The sequence below is a fragment of the Drosophila novamexicana genome, unplaced genomic scaffold, assembly GCF_003285875.2.
Source record: "Drosophila novamexicana strain 15010-1031.04,08,12 unplaced genomic scaffold, DnovRS2.1 tig00000485-arrow-pilon, whole genome shotgun sequence".
NCBI classification, from domain to species: Eukaryota; Metazoa; Arthropoda; class Insecta; order Diptera; family Drosophilidae; genus Drosophila; species Drosophila novamexicana.
In genome coordinates, this window is record NW_020824808.1 from 4,410,369 (window position 1) to 4,432,638 (window position 22,270).

General features: G+C 39.2%; 1 protein-coding gene across 1 annotated transcript in view; it reads right to left on the bottom strand.

Moving 5' to 3' along the window:
- Positions 1-19,351, bottom strand: part of LOC115761647 (zinc finger protein rotund) — a 41,864-nt gene extending 22,513 nt beyond the window's left edge. The window contains exons 1-5 of the mRNA XM_030703482.1: positions 19,030-19,351; positions 18,812-18,966; positions 9,947-10,528; positions 3,711-3,812; positions 2,142-2,184 (exon numbers count right to left, since the gene is read on the bottom strand). Coding sequence (XP_030559342.1) covers positions 2,142-2,184; positions 3,711-3,812; positions 9,947-10,528; positions 18,812-18,966; positions 19,030-19,351 — 1,204 coding nt within the window. The remainder of the gene's footprint in view (positions 1-2,141; positions 2,185-3,710; positions 3,813-9,946; positions 10,529-18,811; positions 18,967-19,029) is intronic.
- Between the last annotated feature and the right edge of the window lie 2,919 nt (positions 19,352-22,270).

A 22,270-nucleotide genomic window follows, 5' to 3' on the forward strand; every position in this document is an offset into this window, starting at 1 on the left:
TGTTAATTACAGGCGGGTGAATGGCGCCAGCTCCGCAAAGTTGTCCAAACTGAATGAACGGGCACAAGCAACAGCCAGACCAACAGATACACTCAAAGAAAATCAGAGATATTAATTTTGTGAAGATATATAATCAAAACTGAGATTGAAATATGGACTTCATTGAAGAACCCTTCTTAAAAGTAAAAATGTTCAGCTAAGTTTGCTCTAATTATAACTATTTTGGATGAGCTCCTTGCCACAAATCTAATCGAATCCGTTTAAAATGTTGCTTGGCAGGAGTGGAGTGGAGTTTAACAATAATATACTATCTATAATTTGTTTCAGTTTGATTAAGTCTTAACTAAGAACCAACTACCTGGTCTGGGGTTCAGTTTGTAAACCTGACTCCAAATCCTGGGCTGTATTGGCTCAAAGTTAGCTTTGTCACACAATTTCAACATTTTTTTTACTGTCCGCTCTACTGAAAATACTGCATGTCTTGCATATTTTCATATATAAGTTGAGGGCTACATTTGATTTCTACCATGAACGCACATCTAGCATATCTGATATAAAAATGAATATGTTAGATGTTCCAATGATTGGAACTGAATACACATTGTTTTTAATACACTTAAGCTCTTTTATTAAGCCTATAAAATGCTTAATAATTAAAACATGTATCCCATTACTGAATAATAATATTTGGGTTGGATTTTTATACCCTGAACCCATTAAAAATGGGTATAAGGGTATATTGTATTTGTGCAAAATCCAAATGTATGTAACAGGCAGAAGGAAGCATCTCCGACCCCATAAACTATATATATATTCTTGATCAGCACCAATAGCCGAGTCGATCTAGCCATGTCCGTCCGTCTGTCCGTCCGTCCGTCCGTCTGTCCGTCCGTCCGTCCGTCCGTATGTATGAACGCAAGGATCTCAGAACCTATAAGAGCTAGAGACTTGAAATTTTAGATGTAGATGCTCCTAGGTTCCGCGCAGATCGAGTTTGTTTCCGATAATCGATAACTTACTCCGTTTCCAAGGAACCGATAAGAATCGATATTGATATCCTGTTTTTTGTGCAATTTTGGTAAATAATAAGAGCCAGAGTCAACAAACTTGACATATAGCTTCTAAAATAGAATATATATATGCATTTGATATTGGAAGAAGAGGGTTCAGGGTATCCCCTAGTCGGGAGCTCCCGACTAGAACCTCTTACTTGTTTTATTTTAGTTTTTTTGGGTGCAGCAATATGAGCTACTACATGCTAGTTGCAGTCAGGCAAAGTCTTAGTCCAGTCATGGCCAACATAGTTGAAGCCGTCCGTATTGTTAATTTGTACAGGTAAAAGCCAACAGGCGTACAAGTAAAAGCCAATGAATCGCATAGATACATCTACATCTACATTGTTGCCCGCAATGTTGCTGCTGATGCTTATCGCAGCAGCAGCAACATCAACGGCAGCAACAGCAACAACAATGTTATTGGCCAATTGCCTAGCGTTGACATTATCGGGTCGAGATCATTGCCGCCAACGGAGCTACTAACCCGATATCGAACCCGTTTACCGAAAACCCTTTTGGAGCGTGTTGCTGTCAATGTTGCCGCCGTTGCTGCTGCTGTTCTTATTGCTATTGTTGTTGTTGCTGTGCACAAAGATGTTGTTTGCATTTTAGGAATTTATGTAAACATGTTGTAAGCATCTTGTTGCCAATTGTTGTTGTTGTTCTTGTTATTGCTGCTGCCGTTCTTTCAGTTAAAGGTCAATTTTTCGTGGGAGTATCTGGGGTGTATCTGTCCTTTGCTGAATGGGGCCACATTGTCCGCTCGCCTTTGTCTTCGCTATCATCATGCCGCACGCGTGTTGCAATTTAACTTTTATATGCAACGTATGCATTTTTCGTTTCAGATTGCAATCTGAAGTCGCGCGCGCTCTCCATGAAACCACATATCTGCTCGAGATTCGTGATTATCGTTTGTTGTTTTTGTGAGCAATTAATTAAGCAGCGGAGCCATGAACTAATCAACTAGTAGCCTTAGTTGCCTGGGTCAGCTATTCCAGTTTTGGGGCAGGTCATTGCATGGGGCCAGAGTAGCGGCGTGGAGGGGGGCACAGTTCATTTTCGATACGGTTTGCTATCTCAACTCACCTTTTTGCAGATTAGTGTGATGGTGGTGATCATTCATTTTGGCCTGAAAAGTAAAGAAAATCAGATGGCATTGAAGAGTTGGCAGATATAAAAGCAGAGTAAATTTATAAAAAATAGAAAACCAACCTCTTGGTACATAAAGCTCCTGAGTGTCTTAATAAGTAGTTGTTTAAATGCGACTAATATTGACATTTGTAGAGATCTTTATATAGAGAGTAGCTATGTTTGGTCTTGAATCTTTAACTCTAAACTAAACAATCTTCTTTTCAACAGGAAGCCGCATTAGAGCTTTAAAAATTACTTAAGAAATGTATAATTAACTATCGCAATTAAATGTATTCCACTGCATTAAAAGCTAAATTGTCAACATCAAACATCAAACTCCTCGATGCTCCTCCAAATTAAATTTAACAAAAAGTAAAAAACATTTATTTCATTCTTGACTGCAAAACTTCAATTTAGAGAACCACTCAAAAACCTATAATTTAGCTGACTTTTAAGCAAGCAGTTGTTTTATAAAATCAATGAACAATTATTTTTTAATCATTATTAAATAATAGTTGGTTTCATTGAAAGCCAATAAAATGCAACTGTCAAAATAATAAAATAAATTTCTAATGATTGCGCATAAAAAGCCAAAATTGAAATATAAACGAATTGAAAAGGTCAACAATCAAAAGCAACATCAAATGAAATGAATGCCATACAAAAAAACAAAAACATGAATATCTAAGCCAAAATATTGTTGGGCAAATGTTTTCAATGTGGTTGTCAAAACGATTTATGGCCAACAAAGACCCAGACAAATATCTGACAATCGCCACAAAATTCAAATTGAATGCGTGACAAAAATTCGCGTTGAAAACAAAACATAATCAAAACGAGAAAATATAAATAAAAATAGTGCGAAAAAAGTGAGGCAAAAATCACATAAAAATAGAAATAGAAATAGAAAAATTTAGCTGCGGCTTCTGCTCTCGATTGTGAATATGGGTTAAAAGCCTCGAGACTAGCTCTCACTCTCACTCGCCCTCTCTCCTTCCCTCTTCTTCTCCCTCTCTCGCTCACTGTCTCTGTGCCAGCCATGACCTACGACAGGGCAAATAAAATGAAGTATATTTTAAAACACCATCGTAAAAAAATGCTCTCTAAATAAAAACCGCGTCTGCTATTGCCTAAACATATTCGATATGTTTAGAAAAAACAGCCAAAAAAGACAAAAGGTAAAAAACCAGAACAAAATGCCAGGAAAATGCAACAAGAAAATCCAGAGCAACAACTACAACAACAAGCAAATACAGTTATTTGTATACAATATAGCACACAGCAACGAACCTAACCCTGGCTGATATGGTGGGGTCTAAATAAAAACAACAAATCCAGAAGCAAACGACGAGTCGCGCGAATTTTAGAAATTTTTTTGTTTGACTTTGGCTGTTGTTGTCGTTGTTGTTGCTGCTGCTGCTGCTGTGGGTATCGTTTTTATGCATGTGGCATAGAGTAATGCCAACAATCTATGGACATTTAACGGCACTTGCTTATGCCACTTAAACCACTTGCACCACTTACCTCGTATTCCTGTTTCAGGGACATCGGATGATGCTCGCTGGCATGCTGATGGCTGCGCGGCGTCGGTGGCCAAAGATTGTAATCGCTAATATCCTTGGCATGCTGCATGAAATTTAGTCATTAAATTTAGTCATAAAATTTAAAATAGAATAAGAACAAAAAGATGAGCAATTAGTTTATTATAAATAAGATTAAGTATTATTAATTATTCTGGCAGAATTTTGTCCTTTAAAAGTAAATGCCTTAGAAAGAAAAATTCAAAAGAATATCAATCTAAAATATCTATTAAATTTAAAAAAAAATTTAAATGTACTTTAATTGTTTGAATTATTTAATTCTATTTATTTTAATGTACGATAATTATGCTATTTTCCTTTTTATTTGTTGTATCTTAATAACAATCCGGTATAAAGTAAAGTTTAACCTAAACAGGCCTTACAAAATCTACCTTAACCTAATAGAGATTGAAAATCGAAAATAAAAGAAAAATTCCCACATTTTCATATATTTTCAGACAGATTTATTTATTTATTTGTTCCTACTCAAATTCACTTTCTAGTTTTATTCTTGACTATACCATTTTTTGAAATTCTTTATATTTAAATAGCATTTTTATATTCATACTAAAATGGAATAATTTTACACAATTGAAAGTAGATAAAGAATTCCATTAATGAAATATTCAACAAAAATTTCACTTGAACTAAAATCAATTAAAATTCCATATTTTTTTAAAGACTCACTTGAACAATATTTGCCCATTTATCTAGAGGTAATATGAGTTTTCAAAATAATAAATATTTATAGAAAAAAACTAAAATTTACAGAAATAAACATATCTTTGGACTTGTCACAATTTGAAACCGCTGGCGAATAATATCGAAGTGACAATAGCGAAAAAATAGGAGTTATATGGGCAGTTATTTATATATATGTATTGGGGGGGGGGGGGGGGGGGGGGGGGTGTCAATTGAAATAGAAAACCGCGTTACACACAATCGAAGGTGTCAAAGCGTCGGCGTTGGCGAGCGGCAAAAATGCGGCGGCTTTCGCTGCTGCCAACAAAAAGGGTGAAGAAAAAGTGGAAGAAAAAAGTGTTGCATAGCGAAAGGGGAGTTGCCACGGCGTGTGAAAACGCAGCAGCGTGTGTGTTTGTGGGTGTGTGTGTGTAAACCACGTAACGCTAGTTTTTGTTGGTTGCACAGCACCCAAACTCTGCAGCAGTGTTGGAAAGCGAGTTGTGGGCTGTGAATGTGTGGGTGTGCGTGTGTGTGCAGCAACGACTAGTTAGTAGGTGGACAAACGAAAAAGTAGAAGAAATATCTACAAAAAATGCAAACACAGCTACACACACACACACGCACACTCTTAAACACGCACAGCGAACTTGCAGTGCTGCGTTGGCAGCTGCTGATGAAGATGACCAGAACCAGAGCCAGCTCCAGCGCCCGGCACATGAACGGAAGTGCTCTCTAACCAACACGCCAGCCAGCCAACGACAGCAACAACAACAACAACAACAACAACAGCAGCAGCAACAACAACAACAACAAGAACAACAGCAAGTTGTAGATGAAGGCGTCGCATGACCCACGCCAGCTTCCGGCCAGCCGCCGACGCTGCGTTCGGCTTGCAGCAGCAGCACGCAGCAAAATGGAACAAAACGAAATTTCAAAAAAAAAATTCTCAAAGAAAAGTGGCAAAAAAAATTTGTAATATTGGTACAGCGCAGCAGCAGCGCGCGCCATTTGCTGTCTTGCTCTAACCACCGCGGGCTATCGCCTCTTTTCTCTCTCTCGCTCTCTCTCTCTCTTCCGCTGACCAGCGCCAAAACATTTGAAAGAGCAGGGAAAAGCTCTTCATGATTTTTTTTTGCTAGTGGAAAAAAATCAAAACAAAATTTTTTTTAACCCCTTCGCAGCGGCAGCGACGCCGACCGCAGCGTCGACTCACACTCTGGCAGCGCTTTGACCGCTGGGTGGTGCAGTTTCTATGTCCAGTACGCTGTCTAGTAAAATAAAAAAAAAGGACAGAAAACACAAAAAAGAAATTGCAAAAAAATTAGGCGGAAAACGTGAATTTTTTCGCAATTGCAGCTCCGACAACCTCCGGACGAAACGCGTTTTGCACATTGTAGCAAACCTTTTTGGCCATTCCAGACTCCAGCTTCAACATTTTGTTTGCTGTAGCCTTTTTTTATGATTTTGGGAAATTTAAAAATTTTTTTTTTTGAACTTTTTTTTGCATTTTGGTTCTATTTAACTTCTTCTTTTGCCGTCATCTTTTTATTCATGCCGCTGCTGTCTGGTTCTATTGATTTTTTTCGCATTCAGCGTCGGCTAGGAAAAAAAAACATTTTTTGTATTGTTCAATGTTCAAATGTTTGACTATTCCTTCCCTTCCCCATACAACACCCCTTTACTGCCGCCTGAGGTTAGAATTTCGTAGCTATTGTTGCTGTGCACAAATTTGTTCAACTTTATTGCAATTACTTTAAAAATTGAAGTTGCCAGCGGTTTTCGCGGTTTTTGCAGTCCTTTTTTTCGGCGCCCTAACAGCGTAGGAGTTGGGCACACCCACTGGCCATTGGCGTTTCGAATTCGTATTGTATCAGCCCTGACAACTGGCCCCATTAGTCAGTTTCAGTCCAGTTTTAGCCTCATACCATGTTGCGCTTTTGCCCCGCTTGCCCTTTCAATTTTCACTTTTCCTGCTCTTTTTCTACTTTAGTATATTTTTATTTTTATTTTTTTCCTTCGCTTTTCACTTTAGCGTCACGTTGACTTTTTTCTAATTGAAGTATATAAGTATTAATTGCAATGCTTTGTTGTGAGGCGTGTTGTGGTTTAGGGTCTTTCCTCTGGACGCCTGCCACTGTTGGCTGCACATTGGAACAACAAGCCTCAATGGCTTTTTAATTGGAATCTTAAAATGAAATAGCTAGCAATTTAACTAATGTTTTACATTGTTTAAAGTCAACCATCTACATTTATTATATATGTATAGGCATGAAAGGTTATCAACAATTGTTTGCGGAATTTTCGAATATTTTCCGTTGGTGTATTCAAGCTGGAAGATAGCTGTTTATTATATTAAGTTTATCTACAAATTTTATTGGTTATTTTATGGATTCTTTATATAAAACAGGCTCAATATATTATTACTGCAACTCTACTAAGGAATATGGTCACTTGATAGCCTTTTAAAAAAGATTAAGCCGCACCCTATATTCTAATTTTTTTTTAAATAAAATACTATTGAGCTTAATATTTATCCATTCCAATTTATTACCTTTACAATTAAAGTATATATTGTTGCTGTGTACTCCCATAATATTTTAAAATTAATATTCAAAAATGGTGAAGATAATATCTTTAAAATTGATACGCACACAATAAATATACAAAAACAGTATTAGTCTTTTATTTTTATATGTGCATGCGTCTTTCCTTATTTCACAATACCCTGCGTCCGTCTTCAATCAACTTTGCTCTAAAAGGGACTCTCCCCCGTTGCTCAACACTGTCAAGCTTGTGATGAGTAAATGGATAAGATAATTTACAGCTGACTAGCAGCTAATATGACCTATAGAAACCCTTACAAAGTACTAGATGTACCAGCGTGATACAAAACTGAAGAATTTTCAATGAAGAGGAATTTTTGTGTTCCAGTAAAAGTACGTATATAAAGTGAATTTCTTATTTATTATCTTTACTTTATGATTTCTTGCTCTTTAAGCTCATACGATATTCTATATTCTATTTTATATACTCAGAGTACTCTACCCTACATTCTTCGCACGTTCAATAAAACTCTTATTACTCAAACACACATTTTACACAATTATAATATATGTACATATGTATTTATTTAAATGTAGTACATTTTCATTTCTTCATTTGTTTTAAGTTTTCCATCAAACATTTTGCAGAAATCAAGTCGGAATCAATTTCAAGTTGGGTTACTTGTCAACTTAGCTAAATTAAGTGCAATTCCCTTCAAACTTAATTAGTAAACTCTGCATTGCCCCCTCTCTCACACTCGCCCTCCTCTGTCCTACCTCTCTCTCTCTCTCTTCCTCTTTCCCTCTCTCTCTCTCTCTCTCTCTGTCTCTCTCTCTCTCTCGTTGTTGCTCTGTGTTTTTTAGTCAACAGCTAACTAAATTAAATAATGCAAGTGACAACATCAAGTCCAAGATTTTGCCTCGTTGATTGTTGATTTTAAGCTCCGCTCGTTCATAGTTGAACTTTAAAAAATTAATTAACTTCGGATATCCTTTAAAAACCATTCGACAGGGTCGTCGCGTCGAGTTCTAAATTGCTTTCTTTGCAGGGGCAAAGCACGCGATAACAAATGATTTTCATTGTGGGATGTGGATGGGACGTGGGGGAGACCTTTTCCAGCTGCAGACACGCTCGACCCGTCGTTGTCCTTGGAGACAATCAATCTCCATTCAAAACAATAATTTCAACGCACAAAAAAGTGAAAAGCGAGCCAATGCAAAGAACTCGACTCAGTGCAGACCAAAAAAAAAAAGAAATGAAAATCAAAACAAGAAGGCTACGAAAAAAAAAAACACAAGCAAAGTTTAACGCGTCGCGTAAAGAAAAACTTGTTTACATCTTGAAAAACGAAAAAAAGGAAACATGCGAAAAATGCAACAAAAAAGAAAAACAGAAAAAACTCGAAGAACTTTTTTTTGCTGCGTGGCACGCGAAGCCAAACGCAGTCAAGAGCAAGGATATTCATAAAAGGAGCAGCAGAAAAGGTACGAGAAAAAGTTGTGTGTTGCGGGGAAAAAAGGAACAGCAAAAACTGGAGGATGCTGCTCAAAGGACACGCTATTTTTTTTGCGTCGCGTCTGCTTGCCCAGCAGAGCAGGGGACAGCGCACTTGGTTAGCTGAACTTAGGACTGGAACTGGCCATGGGAGGGGGAACTGCGACAGGCTCTACCTCTCCCGCTCGTTCGTGTGGCAACAGACAGCAACGGTTTGGGTTTGGTCAGTTGCCGGCCGAAGTTTGTCGAGTGAAAGTGCAGTGGGTTTGGCAACGGCTGCCCAAACGAGCTTAGTGGACTTGACGGGGGCTCGACGGAGGATTGGGGCAGCTGAGGTGTTGCCAGCAGAGGGTTTGGGGGTGTCGCGGTAATGAGCTGACCTGAAGCTGCGCGCTGCTGTACGCTGCCCTGTAAAGGTACTTGCATTTGTAACAGAGCTTTGCCCAGGCCTTCGACTTGCAACACTGCAAATTGATAAGGCGACTTGCAACATTTGAATGAAATGTTGGATAATCGAGTTTGTATACAATCAACAGCAAGAGCTTGCTTGTTGTACTCTCAATTGAGCTTAAGTTTTAAATGCATGAAAATTTAATGTTTAGTGGAACCAGTGCTGTAAAACGAGGTTCACGGAATCGAACTGAAAGGCAGGGCATTGATTCAAACCGTAGATGATTCAAACTGTAGTTATTTTAGCTAAGCAGCCATGCTTATTTTTAGTATTGAACATAATTATAAACTTGCAAGTAAGCTTTGAAATAGGACTAGCTTTGGCTGAGACAAATTTTAACTAAAGCCAAAGGCTGTTCGAATTGTAAGCGGATCCTTGTTGCGCAGTCGCCTGAATGAGCGGGTCGCTAGGATAACTGGTCTTTGCTTGAACTGATGAAACATGAAACGTTTTAAAAGTTGAGCTCTATTGAATTATTCTGGAAAAACATGCCCCTAAGTTAACTTCTATCGGCTGACATATTTTTAACCCGATAATTGGCGAAACTAGAATTTGAATTAAATCGAATTTTCTCGCCTTCTAAGGGGGTATTTTTTTTTAACTGGTCAATTAACACACTCTGCAATAACAACCCAACTATCCCATTGCTAGCTGCTCTGCTTGTCCTTTTAAAGCTGCGCTCATTTAATTTACTCAGTGCGACAAGTTCCAGGTCATATTAATTATGAGCACTTCCTTTGGATACTTTCAAGCTCCTCCAAGCCGCCCACATTTAACGCCGACATAGTCGAGCGCCTTTCGTAGGCACCAGTCAGCGGCCACATCAGCTGCCAAGTGCAGAATTGAGCGGCCAACTTTGGGCAAAGTTCGCGTAAGCCAAAAAGTAAAAAAAAAGCCTGTGAAAACTTAAAAAATGTATAGGTTTTTTTGCCGCAGCTGACAAACAGTGCTCAAACGCCATCCCCAGTAAGACTAAGAAGGAGGGGAGTTGGGATTCGGATACTCACATCGACATTCCCATTCCACATGTAGTGCATGCCAACGGCAGCGCCGGGATCGTGATGCGTCTGTCCGGTCATGTGCTCGGCCATCACGGCGCTCATCCAATGGACCAGGCCCTGGGTGGGATTCTGTCCCTGCACGCCGCCGATCGGCATGTTGACAGCGGCGGCAGCAGCGGCGGCAGCGGCCACAGCGGCAGCAGTTGCGCTGTTGTTGTTGTTGCAGTTGTTGTTGCTGCTGCTGCTGTCGTGAGTTTTGCAGGTGGCAGCAGCTGCTGATGGCTGCGCGCTGCCTGTTTCCGGTGGTGATTTTACGGAATTGCCGTAGTTCGTACGCGCCTGGGTTGCGGGCTGATTCAAATTAATTGCGGAACCAGCGGCTGTCGCTTGGCTGGCGTCCACGGGCGGCGTTGGCGGCGTCGCTGGAGCAGAGCTAGGCAATAGTCCTGATCCAGGTCCGGTAGCGCCTGATTGGTGTGAATTGTGTTGATTGTTGTTGTTGTTGTTGTTGTTGATGACTTCGCTTTGCGGCCCGTTGCTCGTTGACCAGGCGTAGCCGTTGATGCTGTTGTTGTTGTGTTGGGGTTTCTGCAAAGTACAAAATTTGTTGTTTTGTTTTGTTTGAAAAGGGTTTTTCATATTTTTCTTGTTAGCCCAAGCATTGAGCATGAAATATTTAATGATTTTTTGATGATTTTTCGTGTTGTTGTTGTTGCTGCCACAGAAAAATCGCCTATTTTTTTGGGCTACCCATAATTAGCGTAAACAAACAAACCCAATTTTATATTTTTCTTGCGCTTCTTTTCATTTAAGGTAAGGGTTCAACACAAGTTGGAGACGGGTCGCAATTTTTTTGTATATACTTTAATTGGATTTTAAAGCCAATTATGTCTATTCAGATGGACTGTGAGGAGACTGAACGCCTGTTCGCGTTCATATCTATGGAATTTAAGTCTTATAGCACCTCAATGCACAGTTGTGAAAAGTTAGAGCTAACTATGACATCCAAATATGTTTTAATACCCTTTTCGCAGCTTCTTAGAAAATGTCGTTCAATAGTAGCAAGAAAATCAGAGAAATTCCTAAAGCCAGATTTAAGCAACAGCCCAATCAAAAATATTTAACTCAATGTAATGAAATTTTTCACTGTTTACAATGTGAAATCCCAATAAAATAATTCAAGAAAACGTGCCTTTAAGTGAAGCAGACGCAGCAAATATAAATTCAAAAAAATTTCAATTATTACCAAACTTAAATTATAAATGTTAAACCAATTTTGATATAAAAAAAAAACATTTTCACATATAAATCGTCAGCCGAGAATGTATGTCAATTATATATTTATTCACACGTAATTAATAAAAAAAAAATAGTTGCTCAACTTTGCAGACAACTTTCATACTAACATGCTCTGCCAGCCCCACATTTGAAACTTTCTCAAGGACATTCTGCTGCGCCTTAGTTTCTGCCACATCCTGCGGCTTCAGCTGGCTGCGCTTGGCTGACTCAACGGCGGCAACACAAACAGCAGAGAACAATAAATTGCTCGACAGGTGGGCTGGCGGGGGTGTGCCAGTTGCTGTAAGCTTCACCGGGGGCGTGGGCGATGGTGTTTGCGGGTACCAGCGGCTGGCCTCGCATTGTTGTTGTTGCTGCTGCTGCTGCAGAACGGCGCTGGCGAAGAGGCTCGTGTAGAATTCAGCGGGCATAAGAAAGGGCGTTGGTGCGGGCGTAGCGCTAGTAAGCGCTTCTATGTAGCTGCCCAAGTCCTGGGCGCGACGACGCCGCAGCTGATCCTTCAGCATGACTCGTGCTCAAATGTAGGCAACACTTTTTTCACACAGTCTGTGACAATTTCACTTTCGTTAGGCACCGCGGGGCAGGGGCAGTGGTTGGTGGGAATGTGTCTAACTCGTGCACCGCTCGTTCGATTTACACATGCAAACAAAGCTGTGACCGAGCCGCAGGCGTACAACAAAAAACAACAAGTGGCATATAAAACAAAAAATAAACACAAAAAGTTTTTGCTGGCGATGATTTTTTTTATTATTTCTTTGGCTAAACTTTTATTTTATACGAGGGGTCGCACGAAAAAGTTTTGTAAGCATTTGATATGCTTTATTTGTAGCTGCGACGCGTCGCATTTTTTACCCCAACACTATTTTGTATTTTTAGATGCAGTTTTGTTCAAATGAAAAATCAAAAAACCTCACGGCAAATGACCTTGAAAAAGTTTTTGTTTTAGTTTTTCTATTTTATTTCGCTTTTAGCGGGGCTCTTTGTTTAGTTTACATTCGGTTGAGAAATTGTGTATGATTTATTTGTTGCTTTAGTTGATTTGTTGTTGTTGCATTTCCATTTGCTGCCACATTTTGTGGCAGGTTGCGTGTGATGTGTGGTAAACGCTTTTTTTCCATGATTTCGTTTAGATTGTTGCAGTTTGGAGTGTACGTATTTTAGATCGGTTTGTTGGTTGTCGGTTTCATTGAAGAGCTTAAAAGTACCAAAGGGCTAAGACCGCTACAACTTTATTGGCTAAATAAAGCTAATAGAATTTGCTCTGATAAATAATAGAAAACTTATATCTAAATAAACTGTTAAACACAAAACCACACAGTTTTATATATTATATAAATAAATAAATATTTGAATATATAACAATAAAATAGTTAAAATTGAATTCCTTAAAACAAAGTTTTACTTAACATAAATGCGTAAATCATAATAGTTATAGTAATATATAAAAATATAAAAATAAACAAAAAAATATGAATAAAATTATAAATTCTCATAAGTGAATATCCATACTTTTATTATTTTTATATTTATATTATGCTTATTATTCATACTTTGTTATATTTTGCATCTTCATCTTCATATATATATTTTTTATAAATTTTACGTATATAATTATAATAAATACTTATTTATATATATTTATATTAAAATGCCATTAATTCTTTTGACATATTTTGCACTTTGTGCGTTTTAGGAACTTTTTGTTGCAAATTTTACACTTGTTCTTTGATTTAAACTTTTTAAATGATTATTTCAATATTTTGCACTTTCTTTAGGAACTTTCGTTGCGGCATAGATTGCGTTGTTTAAGCCAAAACACACGATGCGCGCATTTAGCACAGGCTTTGATTTATTTCCGGATACATGTTGTATACGTGACGTAGCACACACATATATATGTTTGATATATATCAGATGTCCGATCTTAGACAAATCGAATGCGCGGGCGCTTGTTCACACTATGCTGGAAATTGAGGCGTTAGTCGTATGAATATTACGCATAAGCCTCGTTGCAGCTTTGTATTTGTATTTGTTTTTGTGTGTGTATGTGTGTGTGTGCGTGGGATTTTATGTCGAGTCCTTGTCTCAGTCCCGTCCGTCTCTGTCATGCAGTCAGCGAGCGTGGGATAGCTTGCAACAACTGAACAACAGAAACTCAAAGTGCAGCAGCTGAAGCTGAAGCTGCCGCAAAAGAAATTGCGAGCGCGCGCGAAGCAGTCAAATATGTATACAAAGAAATATACACAAACCCATACACACACACACACACATACATACATACGTGCTGTGTGTGTGTGTGTAAAAACTGTTTTGTATGTTGTGAATGTTTTCTTTTTTTTTCCTTGCTCTGCTGCCTGCGCCCCTGCAATGGGAGAGCAATCTCAGAGTCAGCTCGAGTTTTTGTTGTTCTGTGTGTGTGCATTTCTTTTTATTTCTTTTTTTCCTTGCTTTCATTTTTATTTTTTCTTATTTTATAATTTTTGCTCCTTGCTCCTTTTTTATGCACGCTGCCGTTATAAAGACATACATTCGCAGCGCACTGCAGCATTTTCTTGTAAGAAAACGTAGCGTATATGAAAAAAATATAGCTGAATTTGCGCGATGTCCTGCAGGCCGTGGGATGTCCTGGCAAAAGGGCGCAGAGAGTGCGGGTGCTTGGTTTATGTTACGAGTTGGGGGTGGGGGAGGCGCTGATCTAACTTTGTGAATTTGGTGTAAGGGTTTCGGTGCCTGGGCTGCAGCACGGCAGATTGATTTTCTTTTATACGGGTTGCTCATCTTTGTGATTTTTATTATGTTTTTCTTGCTGCTATTGCATCTTATGTGCGTTTGTGTGTGTGTTTTTTTTTTAAGTTCTAAGTACTATAGTTATTGCAACTGAAGACGCGCTGCTGTTAAGCATCCTGTATACTCTATGTATGCGACCTCTAAACAATACAAATAAAAAATGTTCAAGCTTCAAACGAGGCAGCTTTAGGCCAGAGGATAAACAAATCTGTGGTTCTTAGAAGTCTCAGAATAGAAACAATCCCAGAATATAACGATTGGCATACTCTAGAATATAGTATAACGCTTATTCCAAGTCTAAATCGCATTAGTCTCACAGAATTTATCCCAGAATTGTGTGCAAATTGTGTTTTTGCCACAAAATAATGTATTAGGCGTATTTACCTTAGAGTAAATTGCACAAAATATGCGCACAAAAAAGCGTCAACAAAATAAATGAGAAAACACAATTAAACAACATTTTTAAAGAAAATTATTTTGCTTTAGTTTTTTATTTAAAAGCTTTTCAAATTTTTAAAAATTTGTTGAAAAGTTTAATTTTTGAAGCTATTTTTTTATTTTAAACTGTACCCTAATAATGTGAAATTTAAGAACAGCTTAATCATTATTTTATCAAGATCTTAAAGTCTGATGTGCCATATATTGCATTAAGCTAATGCAATACAACTTACTATAAGCTTTAAGCTCCTTTTCTGAATATAAGCCATATGAAAAAATTGATTAAAAGTCTAAAAAAATATTTTTTCGAAAAGTTATACAGTACTGTTTACAATAATACTTATTTGTTTTTCAAAGTGAACGATTTCTAGTGCTGTGTAATGTTATTAATATTTGTTGATAAATGTTCAAGCTAACTAGATTAGACAACACTGCAGTTAGTGTTGCACTTGCAGTTATTTCAAGTAGAAGAAACCAGATCGCATTAAACGAAACGTGGGGAATTCAAATGTGAACAGACGGCTTCAGATTCTGCTGTATTAACTACAGTTAACTACACGCACCTTTTAACACTGAAATATTTTTAGAAAAAAGAGTGTTGAGCAGTCATACAAATAGTGCATCAGAGGTCAGTCACTAAAACTAGGAAACTAGGATCTAAGTTGCGGAAAATTCTTTAAACGAAATATAGAAAGATAAGATGCAACTAAAAGCTTGACTCCACCCTGTTCAGCTGGTCTTAAGTTGGAATTTCCCACGGTTCGTCAGGTGAGGCAAGTCAAGTTGTTGGTGCTGTTATTGCAGTTGCACCGTGTAGCACTTGTAGCTGTTGATAGTCTTTATAATTGGAGTGTATGTGCCTGTGTCTGTTTGTTGGTGTTGTGGCGCCCGCACCTAGCATGCGGGTCAGTTGGAAAACACGCGACGCGTACGCGGCACGTCGCGCCGACGACCAATAGATTTGGCCAAACGCAAGCGAACTGAAGACAACGACAGTTGCAGCGCGCCAAAGGCCACGGACACATGCAACAATCGTGAACGTCGCAGCTGGCGTCGGCTGCGCCGGAAGCAGCAGGATAAAAGCGGCGACTTATGCCAGCAGCAGCAGCAGCATGAGCAGTAACAGCAGCAGGAGCAGCAACAGCCATGTTTGCTGTAAGTAGCAGAAGCAGCAGCAAAAATGGCGCGCGCGAAGAGGAAACTCAAGAAGTAGCAGCAGGTCGAGGGCCAGCACACACACAAACACACACATACACTGACACGGACACACACAAGCGGCAGTAGCATAAAAAAATTCAAGTGAAATTGTATTTTTTTTTAGCTGCCTCCACATGAAGCAAAAAATAGCAGCGACTAAAAGAAAATACATTTCAAAAGGCAGCGGCGAGTAGCAAAAAACGAAATAATAACAAAAAGTTGTAAAAGAAAAGCGAAAACCGTGTGATGTCCTGGCACACACACATTCATATATATATATATATATATATATGTATATATATATATGAAGTGCAGCAGCAGCAGAAGCAGCGCGGCGACAACACATCGAAGAAAGGATGAAAACATTCAACATTCAAGCGCGCTGCGCTGCCAGCAGCGACGCCGGCGTCGACGTCAAGCGTCAGCGCTTGGCCGTTAACATTTCATGAGCGCCAATTTCTTTGCCTTCATTTTGTTTATTATATGTTTGTTTTTTTTTTTTTTTTTGCTATTCTTTTTGGTTGTTATTTCTGCTGCTTGCACATTTCGAGGACTTTTGTATTTTTTCTATATTTATTTCCCAAATTCATTTCTTAATTTTTAAAGCGCATTTGCTTGTGTTTTTTTCGAACTCTCGCCTTATATTTTTTTTCGTTATAAATCTTTTACATGTTTTATTTTGTTTTATTATCCGAAATAATTGCTCAATAAAGCTATATTGTTTTCTGCCATGCTTACAGGGCTTTATAGCTATTACAGTATCAAGCTACCTAGTTACCCTTCCACTGCGTCCTAAGCTGGCTTTTCTTTACTGTTTTTCCTTTTTGTTAAACGCCTTTGAAACAACTTAACAATCGAAACAAGAAAACTTTTAGCCCGCAACTGCAAGGCTTGGCAGCGCTGCTCGCGTCGACGTCGACGGCGACGGTGACGTCGTAAATGCAATGCGCACAGAAAAATACAAAAAAGAAAAGAAGGGAAACAGAAAACAAGTATCCTGAACCAGGGCTTGAAGCATATGTTTTTATGTGCGTTGCTTTTTTATGTGCTAGGATTTCGCTTGCAACGCGAATATTTCCTTTGCAGCACACCCTCACAGACACACACGCACACACACAACTGAGCCCACACACACAAACACACAGCAACATTTCCAAGTAATATGGTTTTCCTTCTGCATTAGCTGATAACAGCAAAGGATATGCTCCTGCCACTTCTCGCCAAAGATAAACCTAAACGTCGCCTTTAAGGTGAGCTGCATCCGGCGTTTAGCGGATGCGAGAATCGTCGGAGAATAACGTTGACGGATAATTGAAATTAAAGGTCAGGCGTGCAGGAAACGGTTCCGGGTAAGAAGTGAACGAACATAAATGTGTCAAATAACAAGCTGCTCTATAAACTCCTTAGTCTATAAAATAAGCTTAGATATAATTTCGAACCAAGAGATATTATTCACGAATGTTTTACTTAAGAAGATACGAATATCTATCACTAATACTATGTTATATTATAGAAATTCTTCAGTAAAACTAATATAAAAGATAAACACATTATTAGCCAAGAGATGTTCACGAATGTCTATTTTTACATTATATTACAGAATTTCTAGGTAAAACTAATCTATAAGCTAAGCACATTAAAGTAAATACAACATAAGAAAACAAGTATGAGGTTCTAGTCGGGAGCTCTCGACTAGGAATACCCTGAACACTCTTCTTCCAACATCAAATGCATATACATATATATTCTATTTTAGAAGCTATATGTCAAGTTTGGTTACTCTAGCTCTTATTATTTACCAAAATTGCCAAAATAAATATGATATCGATATCGATTGCTTGGAAACGGAGTAAGTTATCGATTATCGGTAACAAACTCGATCTGCGCAGGCACTAGGAGCACCTGCATCTAAAAACTCAAGTCTCTAGCTCCTATAGGTTCTGAGACAGGCGGACATGGATAGATCGACTCGGCTATTGGTGCTGATCAAGAATATATATACTTTATGCGGTCGGAGAAGCTTCCTTCTGCCTGTTACATACATTTCGATTTTGCACAAATACAATATACCCTTATACCCAATTTTAATGGGTTCAGGGTATAAAAATTATATCTTCACTAAATTTCTTAGAGAACAAATCCTTAAATATTGCCCGATAGATATTGTATGTCAACTATATTCCTCAGAAAATCAATCTCAAATTCTTTTTGGTTTCTTTATGAAACAAATCTATTCGAATTTTGTAATTTTCCTCAAATGGAATTTTAATTGCAACAAAATGTTTGTTGTTTTTTAACTTTATGACATACCTATATTCAAGAAAAAAACTGAACTCTGATACAGTCGAAATGATTTTATATAAAAAAAAAAACTTTAGTTTACCCTGACTTTCCCCAGTTTACTCAGCTGTAGACAATATTTCTCGAGTTACATTCTAAGCTTAAGCCCCTTAGAGCTGGTTTTAGTTACTTTATTAGATTCCATAAGAATACACAGCTTCTCTTGTGTCTCTATAAAATGCAAGTCCTTTTTACCCTGACCTGCCCCTATTTAACTTGCTTCGGCCAAGTCAAAGCCTCAACAAGGCTCCACAAGTTGTTTTCGTCTTTTGCCATAAAGGATATTTTGATGTCTATATTCAGACCCAACTGTTGCATCCTTTCTTAACACTCTGAGCGTAGCTCAAGTAAATTCAATTGAAGAGCTTTTCGTCGAAAGCTTTAAAGCGCAAAACTTTCGCTTACTAATTATGGCATATCCTGTGCACGAACCAACGCAGCAAAAAATGTCCTGCGTGCACAAAAAGTCAGCGCAAGCTTTTGCGCTCAAGAGCACAAAAACAAGCTCAAAACCTGGCCGCGCTCTTCGAAAACAAAACGAAGAGCAAGCGTTGCCGTCTTTTTCTCGCTCTCTTTCTCTCTCTCTCTCTCGCAGTGTGTGTGTGAATTTGGGGGCGTGTTTGTTGTCATGTTTTTTACTCGTTGTCATTTTTTGCCTCTCGCTTTTTTGTCTCCCCCTTTTTTTTGTGGCTTTTAAGTGTTATTGGATGATTTCATGAAAATTGATTTGGAGCACGCCCCCTTGACGGTGGCGAGTGGCAAGTGGTAAGTGGCAACTGGCAAGTGCTACTGTACTTAATTGCAACTCACCCGAAACTGATGCTCCACTGGACAGTCCAAGTTCAGGGCATAATCCTCGACAACGGCGCCCAGCGATGAGTTGGCGGATGCCTCGCCAAAAACCTGCTCGATTTTAATGGCCGGACTCAGCAGCGTATTGCCAGATGCAGTTCCCGTTGCAGTCACTGTTCCCGTTCCCGTTCCCGTTAACGTTCCCGTTACCGTTCCGGTAATTGGATTTATGCAACCGACGGCGGCAGCTGCAGCGGCTGCAGCAGCGGCGGCAGCAGCGAATGTGCCCTCGACAATTATTGGTGTCGCCTCGGCTGTGTTTTGGCCAAGTCCAAGACCGAGTCCAAGTCCAGTTGCGGCATGGTTGCTGCTGCTGCTGGTGCTGGTGCTGGTGCTGCTGTTGCAGGGTGTACAGGGCGTGGGCGGGCAGGGCGTGGCCGCATGTCCCTCGTGATAGGGTGTCACAACAAACGAGGGATACGATCGGAACTGATGGTAGTCGGTGTGTGGATGATGCGACAGCTGTGGTCCTTTGTACCAGGTACCATGCATAATCATTTAAACAGATCAACTGCGGCCTTGTTCAACACTGCGTTTTGCACTTTGCACTTTTAGTATTTGCAATATTTAAATTATTTGCCACTGTTTCGTCTTCTCAAGCACTTTTGTTTTGCTTTTTGCTTTTTATAAACCATTTGATTTTCTTTATTGCAGGATGCGACAACTCTAGACTTTATATTTAGATGAATATTGGATATATTTTAAATATGATTAGAAAGTATAATACTTTTGGTTCCCTTTTGATTTAGGTTATGTAGCCCCTTTCGCTTTAGGCTTAGCTTTCGCATGCAGATAACAGCCGATGTGTTTTCATTTTCAATCTTTTTTCCAAATTCTATATATTTTTCAGCTCCTTAAGTGAGTTTTTATAAGATATGCTCAAAAAGTATAAGCTATGTTCTATTGATGGGATCCAATTTTTTCTATTTCTATGGAACAGACTTATATAATTGGTCTGCTAACTTTTAAAAAATGTTCTGCAAAGTCAGTAGATATTCCGTCTATAGACCAGGCTGCCATATGATTGATTCATTGAAAACTGATTGAGACAAAGTTAAATAAAGCCTTAGTAATAAAATCTTGCCTTTATCTACAAGCTATTGGCTAGTTTGCAAGCCATTTTAAAACCCTGGGGTCTACTTTTTACCAAATTCTCAGAAGTCATTCTACATTATTCGATAAATCTGATTAAAAATCCAAAAAAAAAATAATAATATATTGAATAGAAATTAAAAAGTTGTGTCATTTTGTTAATTATTTAACCACAAGCTAGGGTAACATTATTTTATCATTTATTTTTATTTTCTATATAAATTATTTCCAAGTAGATACATTTTCTGAGATTAAAAATACAAAATTACAGGATAATGAATGCTTGAAATACATCGCACCAACGTTTTGGATACTCTATTTTATGTAGACTCTAGTCGAATCCATTCAAACACTCACGTTTTGGTTACTCTATTTCATTTATAGCCCAGACAAATCTATTTCAAGTACTCGCATTCTGATTGCTCTAATTCTCTCAGACCCTATTCAAAAATATTCTAAATACTCTAAATAATCCCGATATCCCACAAAAATATACTTGACTTTAGCATTTATTATTCGTAAACAGGTATTTTTATTTACTTGACTTTCACTTTTGAAGCAGTCCACAATTGAAATGCTTGACAATTAGCACTTTTGTTATTCTGAGTGTACTCAAAATGGCGTCACAATATTCATTCAATTTTGACCGGCGATTCATTCACAAACGATTCTTACATTCGTTTGGACTGCTCTTCTTCCACTTTTTTTTGGTTAGCTTTTTTTCTTGTTGTTGTTGTGTTTAACAATATGCACTTGCACTTGCTTGTTTTTGTTGTTGTTGTTGTTGTTGCACTTTTTAACGCGCTTGTTAATTGTGGATGCAGAGCAAAGCCAGCTGCATCTGCGGTATGGCGAAAATGCGTTGCACTTGGCGACTGCAACAGAATTCTTGGAGTAACGCGCGAGCACAAAAAAACGCTCGACTCTTGGCAAACGCGCGCGAGACTGTTGGATATTATTGGTAACTGGATACTGGATACTGGATACTGTATACTGGCTAGTGGCTAGTGGCAACTGGTCTACTGGGCTGCTGCCTGGTACAGTGGCTACTCGATTGTCTGTGGCCCGGTCTCTTGGCGCTGGCAAAAAAATTGCTGCCAGCTCGCAAGAATTCCGAACTCGAATGCTGACTGCGGCGACGAAAAAAACATTCAAATGCCTTCGCCGCCAAATCGCAGCCACTGCGACGACGTCGACGGCAGCAGTGGCCCCACACACACACACATACATGCACACAAACACGAAAGCACATATACACGAGCGTTCTCTCTTTGGCCGCTATGCTCTCTCGCTCTGATGGTGCAGCTTTTTCGGCTGAGTGAATTGGGGGGGCGCAGCGACGGCGGCGCATGCGCATCTTTTTACTCCTTTTTGGCGCGCGCAAACAAAGCAAATAACAACAAAAACGACAGCAAAAACCGCGCGCTCACTCTCTCACGCTCTCTGTTGCAGCAGCTGCTGTTGCTGCTGCTGCTGTGTAGAAAAAAGTTGTTTGTGGTTTTTGCTCAGCTGCGCTCTTGAGCAGCTTTGATTTGATTGTGTGCTTTTTGCTTGAGTGCTTTTGCTCTTTGAGCATGAATGACCATGCTTCCACTACTGCTGCTGCTGCTGCTGCTGCTATTGTTGGGGTATTCCAGTAGGCGTAGGCGTTTTCCAACAAAAATGCAAAGTTCAAGCCAAACCGAACTATAATTAACTGCTCAAGTAGGCGTGTCATTCATTATTTATTTTTGTTTTGTCAAGTTTGTAAAATGGTGTCGGGTTTTCTTTTCGGCAATCAATAAATTCCAAATTCTTTATAAATCTTCTTCATGGCAGATCCCAATGCTCAGGATGGTCCGCCGCCAGGCGATCAGCAAGAGAACGGGGGAGATCAACCGCCTGCCAATGAAGAAGAACCACCCCCGCCTCCACCCCCAGAGAACCCGGAGGATCCGCCGCAGGCCAACCCACCGCCAGCCGAAGAACAACCGCCCCCCGAAAACGCGGAACCTCCCCAACCACAGCCCAATCCCGAAGACCAGCCCAGACTCAGCAACCGAAGGTCCAACAGGAGGCGGTCCTCGATTAAAAGCAATAACGGGCGCAATGACAATATCTTATATGGATTCCGCATATTCCGTACCATAGTTCTGTTTGTGGTGGGTTGCAGCATCACCTGCGAACTGACCGGCGTCGTCCTTTGGCGATGTCTAGAGAGGAGCCCTGGTTAAGACCCAACATTTGGAAAAACGATATTTTTCTTTTTTTTTTTTTAAGCTTTTCTTCCAGCATCTTAGTTGTTCGAAATGAAATAAAGGTTGTCTAAGACTCAATTCGACCGAT